Source organism: Amblyomma mixtum, chromosome 5 (genome assembly GCF_055824585.1).
Source record: "Amblyomma mixtum isolate Tamu chromosome 5, ASM5582458v1, whole genome shotgun sequence".
Taxonomy (NCBI): domain Eukaryota; kingdom Metazoa; phylum Arthropoda; class Arachnida; order Ixodida; family Ixodidae; genus Amblyomma; species Amblyomma mixtum.
The window spans coordinates 4,024,521-4,041,670 of record NC_143016.1 but is presented as its reverse complement, the minus strand read 5'-3'; the positions used below and the strand labels follow the sequence as shown (position 1 = coordinate 4,041,670).

Here is a 17,150-nt window from a genome sequence, read left to right as displayed (position 1 = left end):
AGATGATGCTTCCTTGGGTATGCGCTAGGGCGAGGGCTATAGCCGCCTCTTCTGCCGTTTCAGAGGATTTCGTTTTGATTGTCGCCGAGACGATGTGGTCACCATTCTCGTTCACAACCACAATTGCAAAGGCATTGGTATTTTTGTATTCTGCTGCATCTACATAAAGTGTTCCAGCGCACTGTCTGTATTTGTTATGTAAGGCTTTGGCTCTTGCTTGTCTTCTACCCTCATGGTGTAAGGGGTGCATGTTTTTGGGGAGCGGTTTGATTAGTAGGGCCGTCCTATAGTCGCGGGGTAAGTCTACTTTAGCATCGTTATTCGTAGGTTGAAAGTTAATTCCGAGCCTGGTAAGAATACTCCTGCCAGTTCTGGAATTGGCTAATCGCGCTGTTTGAGCCATTAAATGGGCTTCTTTCAGTTCATTGTAGGTGTTATGTATTCCTAACCTCATAAGCCTTTCAGTTGAGGCATTTAGTGGGAGTCCTAACGCAGCCTTATAGGCCTGCCGTATCATACTATCCAATTTGTCCTTTTCTGCTTTCGAAAATTTGAGATAAGGGGTGGCATAGAGTATCCTGCTTAGCGCAAAGGCCTGCACTAGTCGGCATAAATCTCTTTCCCTCACCCCTTGTCTGCGGTTAGCTATGCGGCGGATTAATCGCGCCGTCGCTTCTACCGTGCGTTTTAGCTTAGTGAGTGCGTCAGTATTCTTTCCATTTGTTTGTAAATACAACCCCAGTATTCTCATGGTCTGTACCTCTTTGACAGATCGTCCATTAACATAGACGTTTATTTGCGGGGGGGTTGTCGTGGTACGCCTACCTCTTTGTTTACGACGGATCACTAAAAGTTCAGATTTTTGCTCAGAACAAGTGAGGCCGGATTCCCATGCGCATGCCTCAATGATGTCCACTGCTGCTTGGAGTGTGTCTTCTATGTAGCCTTCGCATCCTTTGGTTACCCAAAGTGTGATGTCATCTGCATAGAACGTGTGATGTAGGTCTGGTATTTGTGCCAGTTTGGGGGGAATTTTGATGAGGGAGAGGTTAAAAAGGAAAGGGGACAGGACGGAGCCCTGTGGCGTTCCTTTACTTCCTAGTGTGATTGGGGCGGACTCTATTGTTCCGACCGTTATCACTGCTGTTCTGTTAGTGAGGAAGGATCGGATGTAGTTGTACGTCCTTTCTCCGGGGTTGATTTCTGACAAGTTTGTCAAAATGGCTTTGTGGGTGACGTTGTCGAAAGCTTTAACAAGGTCTAAACCCAATATTGCTTTCGTTCCTGTTCCCTCGTCAGCTTCAATTATGTCCTTGTTAAGCTGCAAGAGTATGTCCTGGGTAGATAGTTGGGCCCTGAATCCTAACATTGTTTCAGGTAGGAGTTTCATGTCCTCCGCATAGTTTTGGAGCCTATTGAGGATGACATGTTCCATGAGTTTGCCTAGGCATGATGTTAATGCCACTGCATTATTGATTGTAAAACATTTTATTCGCCGGGAAGAGCTTGGCAAGAGGTCGCGTTAAGTGGTCGAGAGTACATAGCCCTCGACGACTTTGTCAGCCCACTCCACCGCCAAAACTTGCGTTCTGGGGTCAGAGCTAGCCAGCACGGTCTCCCACCGCTCGAGAGAAGGAGCTGTAACTAGATCACCCGGAGGTGGCTCTATTTTGCAGTCCCACAGGATGTGATCGTAGGTAGCACGGTGGCCACAGTGTTTGCAGTTTGGGTTGTAAAGATCTGGATAAATGTGCGCGAGGAGTGATGGGGTGCGTATCGATCTCGTCTGTAGACGACGCCACGTAACCTCTTGTTCTTTAGTAAGTCTTTTGTCTGGAGGGGGGAAAATTCTCCTCTCTAGTTTAAAATGATTGGTGAGATCATGATATGTGATCATGGAGTCCTTCGTGAAATTCAGGGAGCCAGACTCATCCACTGCCCGGTCGACGAAACCTCGGGCTTTATTGTGGGCTGCCTCGTTCCCCGGATTCCCCGAATGGGCTGGAACCCATATCAATTCGGAATAATTTGGTGAGAATTTGGTTGCGTTAAGGATTCTAAGGGAGGTGTTTGTAATTCGCCCTTTAGCGAAATTATTGATACCCATTTTGGAATCGCTGAAGATGATGCTCCCTTGGGTATGCGCTAGGGCGAGGGCTATAGCCGCCTCTTCTGCCGTTTCAGAGGATTTCGTTTTGATTGTCGCCGAGACGATGTGGTCACCATTCTCGTTCACAACCACAATTGCAAAGGCATTGGTATTTTTGTATTCTGCCGCATCTACATAAAGTGTTCCAGCGCACTGTCTGTATTTGTTATGTAAGGCTTTGGCTCTTGCTTGTCTTCTACCCTCATGGTGTAAGGGGTGCATGTTTTTGGGGAGTGGTTTGATTAGTAGGGCCGTCCTATAGTCGCGGGGTAAATCTACTTTAGCATCGTTATTCGTAGGTTGAAAGTTAATTCCGAGCCTGGTAAGAATACTCCTGCCAGTTCTGGAATTGGCTAATCGCGCTGTTTGAGCCCTGCATTAGACCGCTACACAATCACCGCATCCGAACATCCCGCTCTCAAGCTGTGGTTTGGACGTCGTCGTCTTCAAGCTCTATCCGTGCGCTAGTCACTCCAAAAACAAGAGCACGCTGTCACCCGAACGAGAAAACCCAAATTCGACCACGTGACCGCCTTGGACGGTACAACAGCGAATGGGAAATCAAGACGCGGAAGCAACCGCGTTAGTTGGCAGCTGCCCCTGGTTGGATGTACATATATTGGCGTGCGTCCGAGAGCTTCAGACACAAATCTTCGCAATGGATCCAGAACGCATCGTTATTGAATTGCACTTTTATTAAGAGTCTCCAATATTTTGTAGTATCGTGAGTTTTGGTTTCGGTTTTTGCTTTGTGGACTGTCTTAATTCTTATTTGTTGCTGTGTGTGTTTGCTTTTTGCGATTTCCTGTCATGAGATTCCGTCCTTTACATATCCGTGTTTCCTGAATAACACCCTCTTTGGTCACGTCCACCACTGAGCCACGGCCCACTGCATGTGGCGTCCTCGGCCGATGTGGTCCGAGCAAAGCGCGGGGGTGGGCGGATTGTGGCGGTGGTGTTGATCGGGATTGGCCTCAGTGGCCTGTCGACAACTGCTCCGTCTGAGTAACAGATTTAAATCATTGTGTCTCTGCCTCTGCTCCCCAAGGCCAGTGTGCTCTAAAAACGTTGAGAGATTTTGACATCGATCGCAAATCGGTTCGGAAGCCCTCAGGGTACACGATGCGAGAGACGTAGTCCAATGGAACCTTTAATTTACTCAGGTTGGCCAGGAGTGCTCACGCTCAGCACAAAAACACGGGTAGCAGGGCAGTGCGGCCTCTACACAGACATTATACGGCAGGAGCCGCGGCGATCAGCCCACAGAGACGAAGAAGAAGCGCAGAAGCGGCTCTCCCCAGGTGGCGTTCCGGTGTCGCGCGGCGCCCGTGTGCAATGTCTGGCGGCATGTCCTAAGGGCACCACCTTACGCGTCATGTGCGACGCGCCGGCTGGACCTCTCGGCCACGCCGAGGACGCCCTGCTCGTCACCTACGATGACGCGTCGGCTCAAGTAATCACCACAACTCGCAGCTCCAGCGAGAAAAAAATTCCTGCTCAGGTGCACGCGAGGCGCCCATCACAAGGCGGCGATGACGAGTGTTCGGCGACCGAGGCTCCGTCCCCTGATGTGAAGCATGCTCTTCACGCCGAAGAAGCCAGCGCAGTGTCCGCTGTTTCTTCGCAACCAGAAGGTGTCGTCGAGTGCGCAAACAGGACATCGGCATTACTACACTCAACGTGCGCGACAGAATGTGAAAATCTAGAGGTCCATGCCTTGAACGGGGACACGATAAGTGTTTTTGGCGAGGCAGGATGTCGATCTGGCCAATTTTCGGGGGCCACACCCAAGGAAGAGCTGGCGAAAGACAAAGGAGACGAGACGGTGCAAGCAGTGAAAAGTGAGCTGGGTGGCACGGCCTCTCTGAAAGCTAACGTTGTTGCAGAGGATGTGTACCGGAGGCCGCTCGGTGGCTGGGGCGAGAAGATAGGGCCCGACATAATCACGGCTTTTCCGATGTACGAAGCCAGGTCTCGGCAGAAAACGGACACGACCGAAGACGGTCAAGTTGTGCGGAGGTTCGCAATGGTTGCCGAAGAGCACAGCAGTCAAGATGACGTCTACGGGCGCGGCCCAGAGCCTCTCCAGAAGCTCCTGGGCGAGGGAAGACAGAGAAAAGAGCCGCGTGAGCTAAAGAGGTACGGATTTGGCGAGGACGACGCTCAGTCACCTGAAGAGGAGAGCGAGCTAGACTACGATGACAGCCAACGGCGTAAACGCGGTAAGGCACAGTTGGAAGGCACGCGTGCGAAGCGGAGAAGCAAATCAAGAGAGTACCGTCAACACGAACCGCTTCGCGAAGGTCGAGACACCCCTGATATGAGGTTCGTTCACGACGTAGTGGATAATCTGATCGAAGAATTCGAAGGCCGCCCTATCCTGAAGAAGCAATCACCGTCTCCGCGTCGTTCATCGCCGTCCCCGAGCCGGAGAAGAGTGTCCCCTGCCAGGACCAGGTCATCGCCAGTGAGTGGCCGCCGGAAGGGACTGTCGCCGAAAGGAGCGTCACGCAGATATGCTGCCGCGAACCGGTCGCCGTCGTCGTCGGATAAGTCCCCAGAGAAGGACATCGAGCGCGTGTGGACAGTGTGCTCCTTGCTGGAGTCCATCACGGGAGACGTGACGACAGAAGCTCGGCGGGTGTACGAGCCGCGAGTCGAGTCGCCGTCCTTCCAGACCAAGAGCAAGTTGGTGAACGTCACGGTGAGTGTTGACAGCGACGATGGCTCCCAGGACCTCCTTTCGAAGAAATCCGTCAGTGGTGGAAGAAAAACGCGACGAAAAACTAGGCAAGAAGGAGACGGAAAAGCGCGACGGAGCTCGGCAAGACGATCGCGATCGAGGGTGAAAAGCAGAGAGAGGCGCAGGGAGGAGCCGGACAGCGATGAAGAGCCGATTCAAGCCCAGCGCAGCTACAGCAAGGGTGTTCGTGCAAAGTGCACGGAGGTCGAAGAGGACGACGAGGCGGTAGCAGCCAGTGCCACGGAAATCACCGTCGAAGAGACTGCCGAAACAGAAGAAGCAGCAGAAGACGCAGCAGAAGCGACGACAGAGGGCGACGGACGAGACACGGCGGCTTCGAAGAAAAGAAAGGTGCGGTTCTTCACGAATCTCGTGTTTCGGAAACGCAAGTCTCCAGGTGCAGAATCAACACAGTCTGAGCAACAAGTCTTTCCCAGAGGAGGGTCAAGAGAAGTGCTCTGGAGGCAGCACGAAGAGGCCCTTTTTCGAACCGCTTCTGGTAGAATAATAAAAGCACGACAGGAGGTCGAAGCTAGCCTCGAAGAAGAAATGGACGAACAGCCAAGAAGACGGGCGCGAGATACTGACAGATACGATGACGACAGCCCAGAGGATGGTTGTGGACACGCCAGGAAAGCTCCTGGCCGGAGTTACTCCTCAAGCCAGATAGTTGTCAAAGTACAACCCGAGAAGCGCAAACACAAGTCTTACCGCGTTCAAAGCGACACAGAGGATAACCAGGAGCAGGAACATTTCTCAAAAGTCTCCAAAGTTGAAGGACTTGCCATCCAGGTCGACACCAGTCTATCCGAAGATAATGAGTCCACGCAGGAGCCGCGAAAGCGATACTACTGCCTTCTTCAAAAGCCCGCCTCCGAAGAAGAGCATCGCACGCAAATACTCACAAAAAACAAGACGCTCCGTGTGGAACGCAGTGCAGACGACGAAGTCATCGTGTGCAGCGAGTCCTCATCGTCCGTTTACGATGACTGCACCAGGACAGAAATGCGAAGGCTCCCACCGCTCGACGAACGACGTCCACCAGTGGCGAAAGCGCCGGACGACGACGACCAGCCGCTGTTCAGGGCGCGAATCGGCCGCCGCTCAACCATGCCTCCGGACGAACCGGCTGACGACGAAGAGGATGTGCCTATATTGACAGCTCGGATCGGTCGCGATGGCTCCGTCGCTAGCTCCTTGGGACGAGCGGCCAGCGTTGTGTTCACTAACAGCGACGGCAGGAGCACATGTCACTTTATGCCCGACGCCAAGAACCCTGCCGACGCCGTGAATGAAGTACCTCTGCAGAGGCGAGCGAGCGGTTCGGTTTCGATCGACCTGGAGCTTCCACGTGCATGGTCCGTCGAGCCGTGCCCGGGTGAGACCACTGAGCCCGCATCCATCAGCACGGTGCTGCACCGACCTCGCCGTCCGTCCCACAGATCCCGGTCAAGGTCGAGGTCGCGCCATCGGAGGCACAGGTATGGCAGGCCCTTGTGCGAATTCAGGCGTTCGTCACAGGTGTCCCACGCGGTGAAGCTGCTTCCTGCCCCGGCAGTGTCACCTATCCAGTACATGTGTGTCCAGCGGCCCTCCACGCAGGTTTATACCTCGCTGTCGTCACCGTATACGCCACTCGTAGCGCCGCCTCCCATGGGCGCTCCCATGGGCGTGGGGCAGAGCTTCGACATCCGACAGTATAGCAGGCCGCCAACCCCATGGCTTTGCCACCGGCTGCCCATCCTCCGCAGGAGGCCGTTTCGAATGGCCGGAGCCGTGGAAGCCTCACCACAAATTCCCCCAGTGGCGGCAGCCAGTAGGGCAACGACGACGTCTTGCGGCGGTTCCTTTGCCACCGCGCTCGATGGCACTGGCCCAGAGGCTTCCCAGCCAGCAGTTAAGATTGTCTTCGAGGGAACCACCGTCGAAGGGCCGACGGCTAAATTTGTCATACCTACAGTGCCTGTCACTCCGGAGCCCGCAGCAGTCGTGGAACCGCCGAACCAGACCGTCGTTTGTGTGACCGCGACACCCCAGACATCTTTATCTGCGAGGCGTTCGGAAGAATGCCACACGGTAGAAATAAAGCCCAGCTCAGCGGCACACAGTGCCGACGACGCTAATTACCACGAAAGCTCGCAAATAAGCGAAAGCTCAAGCTCGCAAGTCACGACGGTGTGGCATCCCCGTTTTTTAGAACACTGGGAGCAAGAGAAACCGGAGGTCAAGTCAACAATCTCAGCGCCCAGAGAGAACCGCTTTTACGGTACTTTCATGAAGAATTTTCCCCGACGTGGACACAACATGCTCTACGTTATCCTGCTCGTGGGCACACTGGCAGGAATGGCAGCCGCCTTCAGCATTTACGCCAGGCGCCACGTACGGTCCGTCAGCACGGAGAACGACGCCGACACCGACGGAGGCGGACAGCAGCCGTGGATGTTCGGCCCGTGGTCGCAGGGTGATGCTGCCGCTCTGGCCGCCAAGAAGGCTTCCTGCCTGAACCCTTCGTGCAGCAGGCAGGTGGCCCAGTTGTCTCGGTCGCTGGATTCGAGCGTCAGTCCCTGCGAGAACTTGTACGGTCACGTGTGCTCCGTGCGGCAGACAGCGGCGGACGAGCAGCTGGCGTCGCACACCGAATCTCAGACCGTGAGCTTCTTCAAGGGTATCGGCAGTCCCGACAAGGACCTGCCCGTGGCGGCCGCCTCGAGACGCCTCTGGAAGGACTGCGTAGACCTGGCCACCCTCAGCAAGCTGGGCAAGGTGCCCCTGCAAGCTCTGCTCAACCTGACCGGCCTGGGCGGCTGGCCGTACGTTCAGGACGCTCCGCTGCCCGAGGTGTGGACGGCGGCGGGCAAACTACAGCGGCTCATGGGACTGGCGCCACTGGTTGCAGTGGCCGCACAGCCCGACGGCGCCGTGCGCTTGCTCGCGGGCGACCAAGTCGGCTTGGAGACCGACGACGTGCTGGACTCGATGCTGGCGCTCCGGCGAAACAGCTCGCGGCTGCGCGAGCTGGCGGCGGACGTAGCGGACGTGGGCCGCCGCCTCAGCGGCTTGCGTGACCGACAGCAGCCCTGCCACGACGCCGTGCCGCGCTCTTTCCTGGAGGCGGTGCTCAGCGGAATGAAGCATGGCGCGGTGCACGCCGAGCCGGCTCTGGGCGCCTACGTGCGCCTGGTGCGAGAGAGCAAAGCGCAGGCGGTGCTCAACCTATTGGGCTATCGACTTGTCCGCCATGTCGACCTCCTCGCGCCGCCTGCGGTCAAGGCCGACCTCAACTCGGGCGCTCTGTCTAGCAGGTAACGTTGGCCGGCTGGGCACTATACAGCTGACTGCGCTGTCGCCAGAGTGAAGCTACTGAGGTTAAACCACGGTCTGATTTTCTAGCTTAACGTTCTGTAAAATCTCTTCGTTCAGCGAACCGCGTGTGACCTCATCTCTCCCCCTGACACTGCGGCTGTGGTGGTGTGACAATTTTAATCAGCTTCAAGGTCAGGCGATTAACAGGTCTTGAGCCGAAGTGACGAGGGCGCCTTGCAAGGTCAGGTCCCAGGAGGAGAGCGATATGTGCCACGGAGGAGGGGAGGAAAGGATAGGCGAGGGGACTGGAAGACTGTGTGGCACTGAGTAAGGAAATGCTCTACATCTGCGTAGGTGTGTGAGCAGTTGGACCACTGGTTGGAGGAGCATACTGGTGCAAACAACGTTTGTCTAGTGCACGAAGGAAGTTGAATTGTATTCGGCGAAGGATGCGAGCTTCACGGATCGATATAGGGTTGGATGTGGCGGAGGCAAATCAGCTAAATCCGAAATCTGTTTTGACAGCGTACTGTGGCGAGTAAAAAAACTGCAAAAAAAGGCTGCTCTGTTTAGCCATATAATTGAACAGTCAGGTCATTCGGCATGTTGCATGCTGCGAGAGAGAATTTGAATGTCATTGTGTTAAAATAATCGGCAGAGAGGACGCCGATGCGGGCTTTATGGGGTCACTCGCGTGCAGCCGGCCGGGAAGGCGCGCTTCCGTGCCAGCTATGCGCGGGCGTTCTCGTGTCCCCCCAACCCGTGGCGCAGAGTCACAGCCACGGCGGGTTCGGACGAAGTAGGCAACGAACAGAGTACGCTAGGAAACCGTTTATTTACCTAGCGCAAGGCAAAGCACACTGCGGAAGAATGTTCTATCCGATAATAGATGGTTCAGCAGCTTACCAAATCGTCGTCGACTGGCGTTGGATAATCCGGGAGGGCGCGGGCAGGAGACGGGGTCGGCGGGGCAGTGGGGCAGTCACGCCGCGGCAAGAGAAGAGAGGGCGAGTCCCCCGTTCCCGCGCGAACTTCGCCTTTTAAGTTCCCCTACGACATTGCCTCCCTCTTGAGCAACTTGTTGCAATCAAGAGGAGTCAGTCGTTCACCCCTTCCCTAAGACGCCAGAGCGTAGGCGTGACGTCACGTCCGAGCTGAGAGTGTGGAGAGTTGCCGGGTGCCCTCCTCTCCCCATTCCCTGCGGCGTGCGCTCTCGTCTCGTGACTCGGCGCGGGGCGGCGAGGGATATCTGTATATCCCACAGCTTACAATAAAGCACTGACAGCCAGAAGAATCCGTTCTTAGAAGTGCGCAATTGCCGCTTCGATTTCCAAACACACTGAACCTCAAAATTATGTTCAAATTTACTTGACAGCGGTAGCTTGGGGGACTTGGTGCGGTAAACGCCAGTTGCCCTGCCCACTCAAACACATCGCGAGAGCGCCAGTGAGGTTCACCGCGTGCCGTCAGCGAGCGGTTTATAATTTTTTTTTTACTTGTGCGAATATGTGTGCGCGCAACTGTGGCTTCATATATTGCGTGTGAGTTATGATTTTCTTATTCGTTTAAAAAGCCTCAATCTACAATATGGGGCTTCATGTATAATAGCCGTAAATAGTTCATCTTCCTCATCCTCTCTTGCTATCCCTCGCATCTTTCGCCTCCCAGTCCCTTTTATTTCGGCCAGCTACAGATCAGGTGCTCATATAGGTTAAAGCAGTCACCGCGGCCGGCATCCATCTATTCTTTCTGTTTCTTGAAATAAAGCCACTGCCGCCACCACCACCGTCCGCTTTTCTGCTCGAGGACCCCGAGCGCGGCACTGAGTGAACGAAGACCGGAATAAAAACAACTGGTTTTTAGAAAGGACGCAGTGTCTCATATTTCGGCGGGCACCTCAACCGCGGCGTGAGGTAAGAGAGGAACGTGGGAGTGAAAGATAAGTGTCGAAGTGGTGGGTTCCGGAACAATTTCGACCACCTCGGTGGTGGTTCCGGCGCCTGCATGGAAGCAGAAAACAGAAGCGCCTGTCCGACGACCGCCGCGAAGTTTTTCCCGCTTTTCCAGTGATAGTCGTGCGAGGGACTACAGCCGTCCTCACGGAAGGCACAGGCGTTGCTATCACTGCCTCATTTCCTCTCGCGGGAACGAATAATGGCACCCTACGTAGGCTGAGGGTATATATACACGATACGGTTCGCTTCTCCGTGGTTCGCGGGCCTGACGTCACGCGGCGAAGTAGCCAATAGCGCGCGGCAAACTGCGGAGAAGCGAACCAGTTCCACAGCGAAACGTCTCGTGGATATACCCCTTGGACATCTTGTTCGCTGGTTGAGCAGGATGTAGAAATGCTCACAACGTGAGTCCCAACGCTAACAGAAGCCCACACAGCAGTGACGACTCTCTTGCTAAGAGGTACGCAGTAAGAAACGGACTGTTCGTTTGGGCATGCCCTGAAAAGAGCTCGGCGGCGGCGATACGAGAACTGGACAGTTGTCGGGGTATGCTACCGGCCGCGCTTTGTTTAAATTTAGGACACCTAAAACGCCAACAATTTCGGGCATCGTAAGCTGCTGCGCGCAGTTAGCTCCTGGTTACGCCTCGCATTGCGAAGTCCGCTTGCCGACGGCGATGAACGAAGCCAAACAAGCGTAACCAAGCTTCGCTGCAATGTCCAAGAGGGACGACGAGCGGAATACCAGTAGCCATCGCTGCATGGTGGTGGGAATTCTGTCTACCTTTCATCAGTGAATATTTTAGGTACGATTTTTTTTTTACAGGGTTTAACGACCCGAAGCGTTTCAGGCTACGAAGGACGCCGTAGTGGAAGGCTCCGGATTATTCATACCACCTGGGGTTCATTAACGCGCTCTGACATCGCACAATACACGTCAGTCCTCTCTAAAATGGGCTCATTTGGAAACACTGGCCCACTAATATTTCGTAATCCTCAAACTAATCAGCTCACGCACATATGGTTTTTTCATGCATGGTTCTGCATTGGAAATGTTTGTTCGCATATAAGACGATGGCTGACGCGTGTCTTTGCAGGGAGTCCCGATGCGCGCGCCTGGTGCTCGAGCAGGCTCTACCGGGCGACGCGGCCGAGTACGTGCGCTACGCGTCGCTGCGGAACCGCCTCGACTTCGGCTTAGTGCGCACCATGGCGGCGCAGCTCAAGCGCGCGCTGCTCGACCGCCTGACCGCACTGCGCTGGATGGACGCCGCCACGCGCCGCAGCGCCATGGCGCGTCTGCGGGAGCTCAAGGTGCGTGAAAAGCACTGGATCTCTGAGGTAGGGCTACATCGCCATCCACTTCGGAATGGCAATCACGGAGTCATTTGATTAACGTGGTATATTTGAATCGAGTGACGGGAGTCGAGCCAACTTTGTAACAAACCTGACGGTCGAGCGGGTCGCTTCGTTGTACCCGAAGTTCGCAGTAAGTGGACATCCCATATTACAGCCAAAATACAAAATGAAGCAAAAGTGGCGTTGATTCCTTTTTAAAAACCCCATTATGCGTGCATGGCTTTTAAAAGTAGAGCATATATCATGGCGCCTTACAAGTTCCCCGTGCAGCGCGGTCATGTGCTCCTCGCTAATACTCTCGCTGCTGACAAGCTGCTTTGATGAGGCGATATAACTGATCGCGGATGAAGCTTGGCAACATGGCCTTATACGGGCCACCACGGGCATACCCGACCCGGAGAGCTGATCACTACGCGCGCCTGCCTCAGCTCACGACCATCCTTGAATGCCGTGCCCAGAACCACACCTCTCGGCTTCATGATATACACAACGCTCAGCGTCCCCTCCTTCGCCTTGGACAGGATGCACCGTCACCAAAACTGGACCAACTTATCCAGCGTAGAATGAACACAAAGTCACCGAAAATAAGCCCCCTCCTGCGCGGATTCATGGGAAGGCGAACACGCACCGCAATCCGGAACGCTGTTGCACGTCATTTCGACGCTCTTGATACTGAAGTCTTCACTGACTCTGCCCTACTGTTCGATGAAGATAGCAGGGTCAGCTTCGCCGTCACTAACTTCCACCAACCCGGCCAAAACAACATCAACGTAAATTCTCACTCTACGCAAGCCTCCGCATAACGTTACCGCAACTCGAACTCCGCGCCGTCTACGAACCTGTTAAGATACTTTCTAGTCAATCCTGCCCACCTCCACCGTCCCCATCTACATCGACAGCATGGGAGTCGTCAAGATCCTTAACAGTCGATCATTCTACAGCTTCTTCGCCCCCGCTATAAACAAAATCTGCAAGCTGGCGGCTCGCAACACCCATTCCGTTCGCGCCGTAGTCAACTGGACACCTGGTCATCGTCTTCTCTATTGTGACTGGCGCGCAACTTTTAACCAACCGCCTGAACCCATAGCTTCTACTCACCTGTGACTCCTATCCGTTCACTACGCCTATTCATCCCCTACCCATCCCTTCCTATAGGGCCACCGTTTCCCTACCGTCGTCAAGAACAGCGCAGGCCCTGGCCCACAAAGATAGTGAATTCGCCCATACTCTCCAAGCTGCCATAAAATGGAGCTGCAACAACCAGTCACTGCAGACACTACCTCCCCATCCCCCATTCCCTGCACCCTCTGTACGGGCCTATACATCTGGCAGAGTAGGCATTACATACTGTTGCGACCCGGGTAGCATGGCCGGAGACCGGTGATGGGACGAGGAGGATGGGAGACTGGGTTTAGAGGAAGGTAACGAAAAACTTTATACACTTAATTACATTATTTACATAGAGCGGGACTGAGAATGGCTCTCAGTGGAAGGGGAACGTCTTCGTCAACCGTAGTCGACTGGAGCTAGCAGGCTTCTCTCGGCCACACTCACAGCCGAGCTAAATATGGTTCGGATTCCCCAGATACCTGGCTGGGGAATAATGTTCGAAGAGCACTGTCCAATCGGATGGACAGAAGTAGAGGCTGGTGTTACCACCCACGGCCGGGCAGGTGCGGGCTTTTCCACTCTCTCGCAGCTGGGTCGATGGGAAGGGGGAGATGCTGACTCATCCAGCCCGGCTGGAAAGGAATCTCCCGCAGTCTTCCAGCAGGTGAATGAACCTGCCTCCCCGCCTGTTGTCCAGAACACGAGTCGGGAACACAGCAGTCTTCAATTAACAGCCAGCGTGACTGGCGTCGCCACGTCGCCTCCGCTTCGCTGTGATTGCTCTGACAATAGCCCCTGCGCATCTCCTGCCTTCGTCGCTGCTGCCACAGTCACCTGCACTCCGCTTCCGCTGGGGTTGCTGCTGACATTGGCTCCTGCCTTCACCGCTGCTGCCGCGGTCACCTGCACTCCGCTACACTAATCCATTTAGGCTCGGAGGGCGGCATTCCAAGCACCCCACTTCACCACCGCCGTCGCGAGGTTGTCGGCCTCGTCGATTGTTCACGGTTGCTGCTGGTAAGGCCCACGTGGCTAGATGTACGGTCACGACAATACCTACTGCGTCGATGCCAAACCTCGGTTAATGTCAGCGAACGCTACCTCCACGGATATCGCATATACACCTACGACGCCCCTTGGACGTTGGGCAGAGCAAGCTACTGGCGCTGCATGCTTGAGTTCGGTGTTGAGTGTGGAATTAGTAGCGCATAAGCATCTACGGCTGTCATGCGACAAGCTCAACTGCTTGAGTTCGCTAGGGACGTGGATGAACCTCCGCAATTCTCACCTTACCTTTCCCTTCCCCCATATATGCCATCCTTTGAATGAAGCCTAGCGACCTACTGATTGAGTGGCTTGCTTGCAGGTGCGCTTCTTCTTCGATCGCTACGAGGGCGCCAACGAAAGCGCATTGGCCCGGCCGCCGACGGCGCTGCCGTCGCAGGCACTGGCCACTTACCAGCGGTTCCGCGAGGCTCGCTTCCGGCTACAGCTCAGGGGCGGTACCGACAGCGCTGCTGCAGAGGACCAGCACTGCGCCTACGACTCCGCCTACAAGGTAACATACAGGAGAGATCCTCGCGATTCCGTTTGTGCATTGCCACCTGAACGGGCTGTGCATGCAGCCAGGACATGGCCATACAGGCCGTTGAACGATGCCAACCACGCATGCGCAGTGACTGGACAGATCTATGGTTTTTTGAACGCGCAGGTGCTGTTCGTGCGGCTGTCAGCGGTAGAGGTGCGCGAAACCGAGAGTCCCCTGTGGCCCCCACTGTTGGCGGCTCGCATGGGCCCGTGCCTGGCTCGCTGCCTGGTGTCCGCGCTGCTGCCGCAGGGTGCCGCGGGCGTGCATTGGTCGGCCGCGGCACGCGCTCGGCTGGACACTCTGCGCAGTTGCTTGCGCGCGCAGCGAGGCCCGGCATCACTGGTGGACGGCGCCGCGCTGGCACCGGCCAAGGAGCTCTTCGACGCGCACGCGGCCCGCATCGGCCAGCCGGGCAACTGGGACCAGGTACTCTCCCGACGCCACCTACAACTACGCAGCCTACAGACGCACAACTCGCCGAAAAGACGGCGCGGTTCGGGCAGCCAGACTAATGTAAATGGTGCACAAAAAGTACCCCGAGCGCCGGCGTGGCCGCCATATTTGATCCAGCACGTCCAGCGAGCCGGCGGTTCAATTTGGGAGCTGCAAATTTGTGATGGAGGAATGCGTGTTGATCGAGTTGCGCGTGCTTTTTACGCGGTAACATAAAACATGCCTATACTCCTTTGCTGATTCGGTAATAGATCGCTGCAGCTGTCTGCTTCGATCTTTGACGCGTGTCGCAGGAGGGAAAATGCATAACTAAGCGTGTGTCGTGCTTTGGGGGCACACGTTTTCGACTATCATTATCTGCAGCATGTGTAGTATTCAGGTGAAATGAAATTAAGAGCGAGCGGTTGCATTAAAGCGTTCAATAGGCGACTACAAATCTACGACCGATTTTTGTGTAGTAGTGTTTTTTCTGAGTTACTGTAGCATGTTGCTGAGATTCTGTCGTCGCGAGAGACGGCACAATAATACTGTTACACAAAAGTTTCTGTTGTTACTACAGGTTACAAAAAAAAAAACATTTTATGTATAGAAAAAAATTTCTTCTGGTTTTTGACAGGGATACCACCTTATTCACCCCGAATCCGCATGGGTTGAAGGGGAAAAAAAAAAAACATTTTAACAGCCTATGAATTGGAATACGTGCCTAAGACGCACGGGCAAGTTTCCGGTGTCGCTTCATATATACGCTGACTGTACTTTCCGCATGTTCATCGAATTTTACATCGAATAACGTAACAGATATGGAATAGCTGTTGTATTTTGGGCTTCCGAAAAAGCAGACAATCTGTGTTTGCCAACCAAGGCAACGTTGGGTAAAGCACACCACTTAGTACGTCGCATGTGCAAAGCGGTCGTTCACAGAATTCTGTCTTCATGCGGCCAGACATATACGGGAATCTGGCCAATGCCTAAATGTGTGCTTGCGGGAGCACTGCCTGCCTGGAGTAACACTAAGGAAAATCAAATACTGATACCACCTTAGCGCAGCACGCGAGCAATTGGATACACAAGTAAAAATTCATGAAACAGATTTCTTTTCAAAAGTTACGAATAGCCCCGCCGCGGTGGCTCAGTGGTTACGGCGCTCGGCTGCTGACCCGAAAGACGCGGGTTCGAACCCGGCCGCGGTGGCTGAATTTCGATGAAGGCGAAATTCTAGAGGCCCGTGTGCTGTGCGATGTCAGTGCACGTTAAAGAACCCCAGGTGGTCGAAATTTCCAGAGCCCTCCACTACGGCGTCTATCATAGCCTCAGTCGCTTTGGGACGTTAAACCCCAATAAACCAACCAAAAGTTACGAATAAAGACGTTTTTCTGCAACGGCTGTTGGGCGCAGCTGCTTTCGTGAAGAGCGGCAGCGAGTAGCATACGCCCCGCCTAATAAGCGCGTACGTCCTCCATACTCCAAATGGCGCGCTGCTGAGTACGTCATACACGAGCGGCCCGAAGGCACGCGCTTTCGTGAGGATCGTGGATAACCTGTGGCAGACGCGCACCGGGGCTCCTTCTGAGCGACCAGCACGCACCTCTCCGCAGGTGTTCTACCTGGAGTACGCGCACTCGCTGTGCGAAGGTCCCTCGCGGCGGCTGGCGCAGCCCGACGGCCCGCACTGGGAGCGTGTCAACGGGGCCCTGGCCAACGACGCGGCCTTCCAGCGGGCCTTCCAGTGCCGCCCCGGGAGCCGCATGCTGCCCGAAAAGTCCTGCCCCTTCTGGGAGTGACCACGCGGGTCGTTCTGTCGGCGACGACCCCGAGTGTGACTTCTCAAAGCTGCCTCAGTTTTTTCTTTTCGGCCCTTTCCTCTGCTTTTCCGCGCAACACCGGATCGAAATACGAGCACCCGTTCGTAAGGAACGAACTTGGAGTACACAAAGTACAGGCCCCTGCTACACCAAATACAAAAGGAGTCTCCGAGTTCCACGCCTTTTCGTCTGGGGACGAGACGTAAGAAAGAGCCGATACACAGCTATGTCTCGTCCCTGCACTGTTAGTTCTTTCGTTAGACGTTTTTCACATACTGGAGTCGTACTAGCGGAGACGCACGCGCAGTGACCCCAACGATGCCACCGTGAATGCAGTAAACCGATACACGTCTCCGCTATGCTAAAAATGTCTATTATTGTTGAGACGCACCAATCTGTTCAGTTTCACGTGATTCAGTTTGCGCTGCCATTGCAGGCAAACTGAGGAGGTACAGTCTTTGCCAAAAATACACAGCCCACGGGGTTTGCTTCCCGCGCGTCGTGGCTCGCTTTGCATCTTCAGCGACCCTAACCTCTCGAAGGCGGAAGGAACTCGCGTCCTCAACTCTCCCCAAGTTTAGGACACTAGAGCGCCTCGCTTAGAAGCAAAACGCTTGGGCTTCATATTTTTCACATAGGTTGGACTTGTAAACGACACATGGCCAGCTGCAAGCCGTGTGGTCAGGTGC

At 54.7% G+C, this 17,150-nt stretch overlaps 1 protein-coding gene across 1 annotated transcript; it reads left to right on the top strand.

Moving 5' to 3' along the window:
* Nucleotides 1–3,496: 3,496 nt before the first annotated feature.
* LOC149341173 (uncharacterized) lies at nucleotides 3,497–16,497 on the top strand. Its single transcript, XM_089543088.1, has 5 exons — nucleotides 3,497–8,194; nucleotides 11,247–11,463; nucleotides 13,985–14,176; nucleotides 14,330–14,632; nucleotides 16,255–16,497. Exons 1-5 carry the CDS (start codon nucleotides 3,525–3,527, stop codon nucleotides 16,438–16,440), a joined length of 5,568 nt encoding a protein of 1,855 aa, XP_089399214.1. The 5' UTR covers nucleotides 3,497–3,524; the 3' UTR covers nucleotides 16,441–16,497.
* Nucleotides 16,498–17,150: the final 653 nt, after the last annotated feature.

What these genes read in the sequence shown, in the direction of transcription:
- LOC149341173 (XM_089543088.1), top strand. Translation starts at nt 3,525, where the DNA reads ATGTGCGACGCGCCGGCTGGACCTCTCGGCCACGCCGAGGACGCCCTG. An exon ending in CGCGTCTGCGGGAGCTCAAG is followed by an intron (nt 11,464 to 13,984) that starts GTGCGTGAAAAG and finishes GCTTGCTTGCAG; the next exon opens with GTGCGCTTCTTCTTCGATCG. An exon ending in CCTACGACTCCGCCTACAAG is followed by an intron (nt 14,177 to 14,329) that starts GTAACATACAGG and finishes TTGAACGCGCAG; the next exon opens with GTGCTGTTCGTGCGGCTGTC.